We start from the raw sequence: 12,210 nt of genomic DNA, 5'->3' as shown, positions 1-12,210 counted from the left end.
TCCAGGGGCCCGAGTGTTTTCAGTCTGTCCCTGATCCTTACCTGTCAAAATATCTCCCCTTTAGCTGTCTGCAATACTTCAGATTCTGTGGGCGGGTCTGTTGTCCGTGGCTCGGTGGGCAGAGTCGTGATGTCAGTAGACTCACTGCCCACCTTTACACTCCTCTTTGCCAGGCATCAGTATTTCTTACACTGAACTTCTGCTGGTCTTGTGGATTACACCCCATGATCACTAACATCCAGTCAAAACCCAAGAAAGTCACCACATGACTTCAGCCTGCCCAATCATGCTGAGGTGTGAAGCAGCCAATCCTGGGAGAACGTCTTGGTACACAGCCTGCCTCTCTCACACTGGGCATGAGATAAGGAAATCACCTGTCACTCACAGCAAGGGGGAAGAAACTGACACCTATTTCTCCATGTGTCCAGTTTTATTGTACTGAAAAAAAAAAAGATAAGAGGACTGCTCAGCTGGATTACTCTTTGTGGCAACACTGGGCACAGATGACATTACATCCTCTGCTGTAACGGACAAGGCTTTTTTTTTCAGCTAAACCTTAGTGTAACTCAGTTCTACCACCTCTGGCTCAGGCTCTCTGCCTACCACTATAGCCTGTAAACACAGACCTCACTTACATTGGAGGTACTAGAGCCGGCTGGGTGCTTCAGCTTAGAACAGCAACAAATATAAGATATGTGGATGATGGTGGAGCTTTTAAGGAAGGGGAGGTTGGAGCTGAAGATGGGTGAAAGTGAGATGTGGATGGGGGGGTGCAGAGGTAAGTGGCTGTGAAAGAAGGCTGAACTCTGCACTCTGTATGTAATGCATTCCTGGCGTTTAATGCCCGTTAAGACCCTTCCACTGTTAGTGAAATTTAACCACGCCATTAACCCAACATGTAATGAGGTTTGGCGGGTGTGTGTGTGTGTGTGCGCGATTGAGTTCCTGCACCTATAGCCCTGGTAACAGATGAGTCTTAAATTTTAAAAATAATTGGGGGTTTACATCCACTTTAAGTGGGTGAAAGCAAGTCCGCAAAAAGAAAAGGGCTCATACAGTATATAATCATCCAAGGTGTTTTTTTTAACCACTTTCAGACCGGACCATTTTGCTGGTAAATGACCAGAGGTCTTTTTACACTTTGGCACTGCGCTGCTTTAACTGGTAATTGCGCGGTCATGCAATGTTGTACCCAAACAAAATTTGCGTCCTTTTCTTCCCACAAATAGAGCTTTCTTTTGATGGTATTTGATTGCCTCTGCGATTTTTATTTTTTGCGATATAAACGTAAAAAGACCGCAAATTTTGAAAAAAAATGATATTTTCTACTTTTTGTTATTAGAAAAATCCAATAAACTCAATTTTAGTCATACATTTAGGCCAAAATGTATTCAGCCACATGTCTTTGGTAAAAAAAAAGTCAATAATTGTATATTTATTGGTTTGCGCAAAAGTTGTCACATCTACAAACTAAGGTACGTTTTCTGGAATTTACGCAGCTTTTAGTTTACGACTGCCTATCTCATTTCTTGAGGTGCTAAAATGACAGGGCAGTACAAAACCCCCCCAAATGACCCCATTTTGGAAAGTAGACCCCCTAAGGAAATTGATAAGAGGCATGTTGAGCCCATTGAATATTTTATTTTTTTGCCTCAAGCGATTGAATAATGACAAAAAAAAAATTTTTTTTTTTTTTTTACACAAAGTTGTCACTAAATGATATATTGCTCACACATGCTATGGGCGTATGTGAAATGACACCCCAAAATAAATTCTGCTGCTTCTCCTGAGTACGGGGATACCACATATGTGGGACTTTTTGGGAGCCTAGCCGCGTACAGGGCCCCGAAAACCAAGCACCGCCTTCAGGCTTTCTAAGGGCGTAAATTTTTGATTTCACGCCTCACTACCTATTACAGTTTTGAAGGCCATAAAATGCCAAGATGGCACAAAACCCCCACAAATGACCCCATTTTAGAAAGTAGACACCCCAAGCTATTTGCTGAGAGGCATGTTGAGTCCATGGAATATTTTATATTTTGCCACAAGTTGCGGGAAAATTACAAACTTTTTTTTTTTTTTTTTTTTTTTCACAAAGTTGTCACTAAATGATATATTGCTCATGCATGCCATGGGCATATGTGAAATGACACCCCAAAATAAATTCTGCTGCTTCTCCTGAGTACGGGGATACCACATATGTGGGACTTTTTGGGAGCCTAGCCGCGTACGGGGCCCCGAAAACCAAGCACCGCCTTCAGGCTTTCTAAGGGCGTAATTTTTTGAGTTCACTTCTCACTACCTATTACAGTTTTGAAGGCCATAAAATGCCAAGATGGCACAAAACCCCCACAAATGACCCCATTTTAGAAAGTAGACACCCCAAGCTATTTGCTGAGAGGCATGTTGAGTCCATGGAATATTTTATATTTTGCCACAAGTTGCGGGAAAATTACAAACTTTTTTTCTTTTTCACAAAGTTGTCACTAAATGATATATTGCTCACGCATGCCATGGGCATATGTGAAATGACACCCCAAAATAAATTCTGCTGCTTCTCCTGAGTACGGGGATACCACATATGTGGGACTTTTTGGGAGCCTAGCCGCGTACGGGGCCCCAAAAACCAAGCACCGCCTTCAGGCTTTCTAAGGGCGTTACAGTTTTGAAGGCCATAAAATGCCAAGATGGCACAAACCCCCCCCCCCCAAATGACCCCATTTTAGAAAGTAGACACCCCTAAATTTAGGGGTACACTAGTGAGACTAGGTAATAAATGGCGGGTGCCCTGAAACTATAAAAAAATAACTAACCAACCAGCGTCACCTGTAACAGTTATATGGTGATCACTGGTGAAAGGGTTAACTAGGGGGCAATCAGGGGGCTTTATGCGGTAGTATATGGGGGTCCCTGGCGCTATAAAAAGCTGCGGCGAACCTAAATACCTACCTGCCTAACTAGCGTCACCTGTGACACTAATACAGCGATCAGAAAAACGATCGCTTATTAGGCTGGGTTCACACTGGAGCGATGCGGGAACGCCACGAATGCGCGGCGGGTTCCCGCATCGCATGCCTCCCGGCGGCAGTTCACACTGCCCTATGCGAACTGCTGGGAGTGTCAGTGAAATGTTAATGACACCCCCAGATCAGTTCGCATATCGCAGTGCGATCTGCAAACTTGGATCGCATGGTGTGAACACCCATGCGATCCGATTCTGCTGCGGACCAAAAAAAGGGTCCCGTGCGAGTTTGCGGCGGGTGCGGCGGGTGCGACACGAATTCAGCCATACTATCTGTATAGCTGAACTCGAATCGCACAGAGATCGGATGTGATTTGCACTGCAGTGCGGTGCGAATCACATCCGTTCTCATAAACCGCTGCAATGTGAACCCAGCCTTAGTGACACTGGCGACGGGGGGTGATCACGGGGTTAAACCTTTATTGGGGGGGTTAGGGGGGTACCTTAGAACTAAAGGGGGCTAACCCTAACTGCCCTAACAGTTATTAGTCACAAATGACACCTGCCGGGTGATCAGGGGGTTAAACCTTTATTAGGTAATAAATGGCGGGTGCCCTGAAACTATAAAAAAATAACTAACCAACCAGCGTCACCTGTAACAGTTATATGGTGATCACTGGTGAAAGGGTTAACTAGGGGGCAATCAGGGGGCTTTATGCGGTAGTATATGGGGGTCCCTAGCGCTATAAAAAGCTGCGGCGAACCTAAATACCTACCTGCCTAACTAGCGTCACCTGTGACACTAATACGGCGATCAGAAAAATGATCGCTTATTAGGCTGGGTTCACACTGGAGCGATGCGGAAACGCCGCGAATCCGCGGCGGGTTCCCGCATCGCATGCCTCCAGGCGGCAGTTCACACTGCCCTATGCGAACTGCTGGGAGTGTCAGTGAAATGTTACTGACACCCCCAGATCAGTTCGCATATCGCAGTGCGATCTGCAAACTCGGATCGCATGGTGTGAACACCCATGCGATCCGATTCTGCTGCGGGCCAAAAAAAGGGTCCCGTGCGAATTTGCGGCGGGTGCGGCGGGTGTGGCGGGTGCGGCGGGTGCGGCGAATGGCTGAACTCGAATCGCACAGAGATCGGATGTGATTTGCACTGCAGTGCGGTGCGAATCACATTCGTTCTCATAAACCGCTGCAATGTGAACCCAGCCTTAGTGACACTGGCGACGGGGGGTGATCACGGGGTTAAACCTTTATTGGGGGGGTTAGGGGGGTACATTAGAACTAAAGGGGGCTAACCCTAACTGCCCTAACAGTTATTACAGTCACAAATGACACCAATGCAAAAAAAAAAAAAAAAAATGACATTGGTGTCACTGTGACTGGGGGGGCAGGGGTAATTGGGGGGGTGATCGGGGGGTAAAGGGGGGGTGTGAGTGTGCCTGGCATGTTCTACTGTGTGTGGGATGTGTTGGTGCAACTCACTGATCCGCTCTCCTCCGTGTCGGAACGAAAAATACCGACACGGAGGAGAGAATACATCACTTCCTCTCCTGTGTTTACATTACAGGAGAGGAAGTGATGTCACCGAGGATTTCCATTCGTCGGGAGCGATCGCGAGGGGGTGGCCATGAATGAATGGCCGTCCCCTCGTCCGGGATCGCTCCCGAACGAAAACCGACCGCCGCAGGCACCGGGCGGGGGCCCGATCGGGCCCCCGACCCGCGGGAGGCAAATCACGTACATGTACGTGCTTATGCCTGCCCGTGCCATTCTGCCGACGTACATCGGCGTGAGGCGGTCGGCAAGTGGTTAAATATTAATTCTACTTACATAAACAGAGGTAACATGGCTAAACAAGCAAAGGCTTAAAGGGAAAACCGTGTACAGAGTCACACACACTCCCAGCACCGCTAGCCAGCCGCTCACAGCTGCTCTGTGTGTTTGTCTCACTATGCCTTGATCTTTTTCTTCCACCCTAGACTATTGATGTGCCTCTGATGCGTTTTGTTGCCTTAGCAACTTTATCAAGAGGTTACTTCTTTCTTTTTGCTTTTATGTGAACTGCAATGTGTTTGCATGTTTTTTGTATGCATTTGCAGTGTGGCAAAAGGGCAACATGTTGTACTTTTTTTCACTGCAATGATGTGAACTATGCTTACAGGATAACTAAGGGTTTGGACTCTATTCAATTGGAATGCATTCAAAAATGCCTCCAACTGTATCTGTTGTAAACGTTTAAATATTTTATATATTTTCTTTATTTGCTAGGATGCAAAAACAGATGGCATTTTTTCCTTTTTTTTCTCTCTGCATCAGCTCCATGTCATAGTCAGGAGACCAGTAGTAGAGAGTTTTTCCCAAAAAACCAAGCAGGAAAATTACACAAGTGGGTCATGACACGGGTTCACCTCAGGTGCAGGGTCTAAGCACCAAGGCCCCTTTCACACTGGGGAGGTGCGGGTGTCGGCGGTAAAGCGCCGCTATTTTTAGCAGTGCTTTACCGTTGTTTTAGCCTAAAAAGGGTTAGAACCGCCCGCAAAGCGCCGCTGCAGCAGCGATTTGCCGGCAGTATTGCCGCACTGCCCCATTGATTTCAATGGGTAGATGCGGTTTAGGAGTGGTGAATACACTGCTCCTTCACCGCTCCAAAGATGCGGCTAGCAGGACTTTTTTCACCGTCCTGCTAGCGCACCGCTCACGGTTTTTACAGGCGCTACTTTTAACGCTGTAGCGCCTGAAAACCGCCCCAGTGTGAAAGGGGCCTGATGGGTCTTTTTGTTTCCAAGACAAAAACTTTTTATTAGTTACATGCAGCCCAGAAGAACATATCCAACCACATATACTGTACATTATATAAAAACAAAGCAGAATTGCATCGACGGTGCCTGCCAAATGTTAACATTGAAAATCAAACACAAATATATAGTGCAATGGACAGATCCAAAAACACATCCTCATCAGCATCATTCCCAGGTTGAGTTCCAACTATATACAATGGATATAAAAAGTCTGCACACCCCTGTTCAATTGTCAGCTTTCTGTGATGTAAAAAAAAAAAAAAAAAAAAAAAGATACAAAGATAAATCATTTCAGAACTTTTTCCACTTTAAAGTGGTTGTAAACCCTCCCCCACAACTTTGTCCCATGTAAATCAGTATAAAAAACCCTAATGAACACTGCTTGTAGATATCTCCTTACTTGCTTAGTATTGTTGTAATCCTTTTTGTTCTGTAGAATTAAGTCACCAAGCATGCCCAGCTCTCCCCTGATTTAAGGCACACTCTCTATGTGCTTATCTATCTGTTATCAGGACTTCCTAGGCACAACACTGAACTCTGCTAATCACTCAGTGCTTCCTCCTACACACCATGTGACCATGTGACAGGACATACAGTCTAAACTTGACCATTACTGCAGTCTTATCAGCTGAAGCTGATAAGTCTAACAAAGGGAAACTTTTTTTTTTTAAATTACACAAAGTCGTCACTAAATAATATATTGCTCACACGTTCCATGGTTATATGTGGAATTACACCCCAAATACATTCTGCTGCTTCTCCTGAATATGGGAATACCTCATGTGTGAGGCTTTTTGGGAGTTTAGCTGTGTATATTACCCCGCAAACCAAGCACTGCCTTCAGGATTTCTAAGGGCATACATTTTTTATTTGACTCCTCACTACCTATCACACTTTCAAAGGCCATAAAATGCCAAGATAGCACAACCCCCCCCCATGACTGCATTTTGGAAAGTAGAAACCCCAAGCTATTTGCTGATAGTCATGTTGAGTCCATGGAATATTTTATATTTTGGCACAAGTTGCGGGAAAATTACAAACTTTTTATTTTTTTTGCACAAAGTTTTCACTAAATGATATATTGCTCAAACATGCCATGGGCATATGTGAAATTACAGTGCCTTGCGAAAGTATTCGGCCCCCTTGAACTTTTCAACCTTTTGCCACATTTCAGGCTTCATACATAAAGATATAAAATTTTTATTTTTTGTGAAGAATCACCAACAAGTGGGACACAATTGTGAAGTGGAACAAAATCTATTGGATTTTTTAAACTTTTTTAACTAATAAAAAAATGAAAGGGGCGTGCAAAATCATTTGGCCCCCTTGCGTTAATACTTTGTAGAGCCACCTTTTGCTGCGATTACAGCTGCAAGTCGCTTGGGGTATGTCTCTATCAGTTTTGCACATCGAGAGACTGAAATTCTTGCCCATTCTTCCTTGCAAAACAGCTCGAGCTCAGTGAGGTTGGATGGAGAGCATTTGTGAACAGCAGTTTTCAGCTCTTTCCACAGATTCTCGATTGGATTCAGGTCTGGACTTTGACTTGGCCATTCTAAAACCTGGATACGTTTATTTGTGAACCATTCCTTTGTAGATGTTGCTGTATGTTTGGGATCATTGTCTTGTTGGAAGATAAATCTCCGTCCCAGTTTCAGGTCTTTTGCAGACTCCAACAGGTTTTCATCCAGAATGGTCCTGTATTTGGCTGCATCCATCTTCCCCTCAATTTTAACCATCTTCCCTGTCCCTCCTGAAGAAAAGCAGGCCCAAACCATGATGCTGCCACCACCATGTTTGACAGTGGGGATGGTGTCTTGAGGGTGATGAGCTGTGTTGCTTTTACGCCAAACATATCGCTTTGCATTGTGGGCAAAAAGTTCGATTTTGGTTTCATCTGACCAGAGCACCTTCTTCCACATGTTTGGTGTGTCTCCCAGGTGGCTTGTGGCAAACTTTAGACAAGACTTTTTATGGATATCTTTGAGAAATGGCTTTCTTCTTGCCACTCTTCCATAAAGGCCAGATTTGTGCAGTGTATGACTGATTGTTGTCCTATGGACAGACTCTCCCACCTCAGCTGTAGTTCTCTGCAGTTCATCCAGAGTGATCATGGGCCTCTTGGCTGCATCTCTGATCAGTCTTCTCCTTGTCTGAGCTGAAAGTTTAGAGGGACGGCCAGGTCTTGGTAGATTTGCAGTGGTCTGATACTCCTTCCATTTCAAAATGATCGCTTACACAGTGCTCCTTGGGATGTTTAAAGCTTGGGAAATCTTTTTGTATCCAAATCTGGCTTTAAACTTCTCCACAACAGTATTACAGACCTGCCTGGTGTGTTCCTTGGTCTTCATGATGCTCTCTGTGCTTTCAACAGAACCCTGAGACTATCACAGAGCAGGTGCATTTATACAGAGACTTGATTACACACAGGTGGATTCTATTTATCACCATCAGTCATTTAGGACAACATTGGATCATTCAGAGATCCTCGCTGAACTTCTGGAGTGAGTTTGCTGCACTGAAAGTAAAGGCGCCGAATAATTTTGCACGCACCACTTTTCAGTTTTTTATTTGCTAAAAAAGTTTAAAATATCCAATAGATTTTGTTCCACTTCACAATTGTGTCCTACTTGTTGGTGATTCTTCACAAAAAATTAAAATTTTATATCTTTATGTATGAAGCCTGAAATGTGGCAAAAGGTTGAAAAGTTCAAGGGGGGCGAATACTTTCGCAAGGCACTGTATTTTACTTTATCCCAAACTTTCTGAATGAAATCATACGTTGGAAAAGTGTTATGTGGTTTCCCAAAAGCCTGTGCTGCAAGGACTGTTGGAATAGAGCTACCTCCCACTGTACTATAGAGCATAACATTCACAGAAGAGCTACGATCAGCATCCATATGTATAGTGCCTAATCAGGTGTTGCAGTTGCGAGGCCCAAGTAGAATAACCATGTATTCGGCAATGCAAGACCACCTGCATCTTTTGGGAATTTCAGGTGTTCTAGTTTAATTCTAGGGGGCCGGTTTTTCCAGATTAATGTCGAAATATGATATAACCTATCCTAAAGGACTTAAGGAAATACTACGGGGTATTGTGAAGAAAGTACATTAAAGTCATTTTAATGAGATTCACCTTACCAGCGATTGACATGTACAAAGAGTTCCACATTTTTATGCGTTCTTGACATATTAGTAACAGCGGGGATATATTAAGTTGGCTATAATCCCTGATACTACTACCTAGGGATATGGGTAACACTATGTAAGTGGTATATCACATATTATATTGCCAGTACTCACGTCTCCTCCATCAATACGCATTAGTGCGGATTTTGACCAATTTATCCGAATTTTGTAATGGTGACCATAGTCTCTTTCAGTGAGGCGTCCGTATCCTCAAGCAAAATCATTGTGTCATCTGTGTATAGCATTACTTTTTCCTGCCTCCATAGCAGAAACTAGTAATACCAGGATTATTCCCAATTTGAATAGCCAATAGTTTTATGGCCAGGGCAAAAAGCAGGGGAGACAAAGGGCATCCCTGGCCAAGGGCCCTTCCCCAAAGTTAAAGCGTGAGACAATCTACCCAACTCCCAAATAGCAGCCTGAGGGTGACAATACAGTAAGCATCCATGAAATATAGCCTCCCCCACGGTCTTTACTAGTGCTTTTGATGGATGGAAATGGGTTTCAATTCATGCTAATGCCAGGTCGACGCTGTCAGGGTCTCCCCACCAGGGAGTGAGCAAGCTGGGGTCTGGTAGCAGATGTAGAAGGTAGGGACCAAGCAGAAGTGTAGTCAGTAAACAAGTCAAAAGTCAAAGACCTATTGTTATTGCTTTTAGAGCCGCTCAAAATAGAGGTGAATGTATATTCCTATGTCCCAGAGCATGGAGTGCAGGCTTTTCCTGATACCAATCCAGCTTGTAAATGTAAACAGCAAAAGATCGTTGTTACTCCCAACCTGCCTAGGTTAACAAACAATAAGAAGCAGCCTCAGCATACACATCTCCACCACACCACACACCCTGATGCATTTTTCCCCTGTCCACCAAAACTTAAAGCATAAATTCACCTTTTCTAACATGTTACGCCCAAATTCAGTGTATCAATGCAGTCTAGAATGGAAAATTCTCTAATGTTGTAAATTTGGTTCTGTCATATTCCTACTCTGACTAACACAATGTTTTAGTTGCTTCTCAGCTGCACCAGAGAGATATGCAATCTTATGCTTGTATCTTTGACATAGTACCATTTGAGTTCCAGAAGATTTTCCTCCTTTTATAACCAGGCCATTTTTTGCAGTTTGACACTGTGCTACTTTAATCACTTGTCCTCCAGAAGATTTAACCCCCTTCATGACCATGCCATTTTTTGTGATACGGCCCTACATTATTTTAACTGACAATTAAACGATCGCGCGACACTGTACCCAAATTAAATGGATGTCCTTTTTTTTCCCAAAATAGAGCTTTCTTTTGGTGGTTTCGAAAAAAAATATATATATATTTATTTTTTTAACTTTCTGCTATAAAACATATCCAATAAAAAGATTGGAAAAAAAAATCTAATTTCTTCATAAATTTAGGCCAATATGTATTCTGCTACATATTTTTGGTAAATTTCTTTTTCCAATAAGCGTAAATTGGTTTGGGCAAAAGTAATAGTGTTTACAAACTAAGGGATATTTTTAAATTATTTATTTTACAAGTAATTGCAGTGAACAGCCTCCCATAGCAGGACTGCGATACTGTGGCAGACACTCTGACAAGAACTGACTTTCTGAGAACCAGTGACACCATTACACTGATCAGTGCTAAAAATATAAACTGTCAATGTACTAATGACACTGGCTGAAAAGGGGTTAGCATCAGGAGCGATCAAAGAGTTAAAGGTGTATGTTAACCCATGAAAAAAAAAAAAATGGATCCTGCTCTTTAAACCATGTTACAATGCACAGGACAGACTTGTCCTGTCTCATTTGGCTGCCTTTAACACCTAAAAAAAACTTTGGTGATCCTGCCAGTTTCTCCCCTCCCCTCTGTAAACTGACCACGGTAATCATGGCTGCTGAGCCCTGACACCGTGGTCAGTTTGCATGTCTCTATCATCCGCAGCCCTGCTGTCATTGCTCATGTGTCCTCCCCCCACCCCTCCCTGCATGTCGGCTACTGTGTTAGAGTATGCCTCCCCCCCCCCACCCCCCCTGCTGCTGCTGTAATAACATCATGTACCTTATATAATCTGCTCTGCCTTATAATAAATGTTCCCCTGTGTGTGTGTATTTAAAAAAAAAAAAAAAATTAAGCTATATATGCCTTAATTGTGAGTGTTGATCAGTGGTCACATGACGCTTCCGCTCTCACCTCCTCCTCCCCTCCAGACTGACGTTAGTGGGGAATCTCAGCCCCTCCCACTGCATGTCAGCCGGGGGGGGGGGGGGGGAGAGAGATGCAGCACTCACAGATAAAAAAGGTATGCACAGCTTTTTTTTATTATACTGTACAACACACACAGGGGGACATATCATAAGGCAGAGCGGATTATATAAAGTACATGTGGGTTACCAAACCCATTGTGTGCCTAACCAGTGTTTTCATATACTGTGTGAGCTGCTTTTACCTGCTTTGCAGGGAAAAACTCCATCCCTTCTCCCCCGTCAGAACAGCAATCTCCCTGGTTTACATAGGTGTATCACAGTATCTGCCAGACGATCGGCTGGTTCTTGGCGGACATCGGGTCCTTGGTACCCACAGATCAGCTTCTGCTGTGTGTAATCACAGTGAAAGTGAGCCGCTGGCGGCGCGTGTTATCGCCTCCTACCCGGAAGTGTGGGATCACGTGTATATATAAGCAGTTAACTGCCAATTGCACGGTCATGCAATGCTGTACGCAAACAAAAAGGTTTATTTTTTCATGCTACTAATGGCGGTGACGTGTGTGTGTGTGTGTGTGTGTGTGTGTGTGTGTGTGTGCTTCAAACCATAAGCTTGAACAATGACAATGGTAGATTTTGACGCTGCCTGTCCTCTTAGGACCCTCTGGCAATACGAACAAAACATCCGTTTTGCGAACCTGAGCAGTCGCTTCCAGATAGGCTTTGATTGCTCTCACTACATCCAAAGAATGTAGTGACTTCTCTTCCATAGAGCAGGGATTTGGAAAAAAAAGGAAGGCAGAACAATATCTTGGTTTAGATGAAAACCTGAGACCAGCTTCGGTAGAAAAAAATAGGATGAGGGCGTAACACCACTCTATCCTTGTGCATTATCAGATACGGTTCTTTACAAGAGAGGGCCGCTAATTCTGATACTCTTCTGGCAGAAGAAATGGCCACCAGAAAGACCAAGTTAGACTTACCGGTAACTTGTTTTCCAGAAGTCTTTCAGGACAGCACCTGAGAGATAGCGACTCCACCCTCCTCGTTAGGAAA

General features: G+C 43.9%; 1 protein-coding gene across 2 annotated transcripts in view; it reads right to left on the bottom strand.

The window, feature by feature from the left end:
- The window catches only part of SNAPC3 (small nuclear RNA activating complex polypeptide 3), a 120,499-nt gene that overhangs the window by 86,938 nt on the left and 21,351 nt on the right, over positions 1–12,210 (bottom strand). Inside the window, exon 1 of one of the 2 annotated variants that reach the window (XM_077475124.1) lies at positions 4,808–4,908. The exons of the other annotated variant lie outside the window; for it this stretch is intronic. Coding sequence (XP_077331250.1) covers positions 4,808–4,824 — 17 coding nt within the window. The 5' untranslated portion in view covers positions 4,825–4,908. Of the gene's footprint in view, positions 1–4,807; positions 4,909–12,210 lie in introns of those variants that run through there. 2 annotated transcript variants of the gene reach the window in all.

Source organism: Lithobates pipiens, unplaced genomic scaffold (assembly GCF_037356315.1).
Source record: "Lithobates pipiens isolate NorthernLeopardFrog02 unplaced genomic scaffold, aLitPip1_a1.2 Scaffold_13, whole genome shotgun sequence".
Taxonomy (NCBI): domain Eukaryota; kingdom Metazoa; phylum Chordata; class Amphibia; order Anura; family Ranidae; genus Lithobates; species Lithobates pipiens.
Note: the sequence above shows the minus strand (reverse complement) of the source record. Positions and strands in the feature narration are given on the sequence as shown.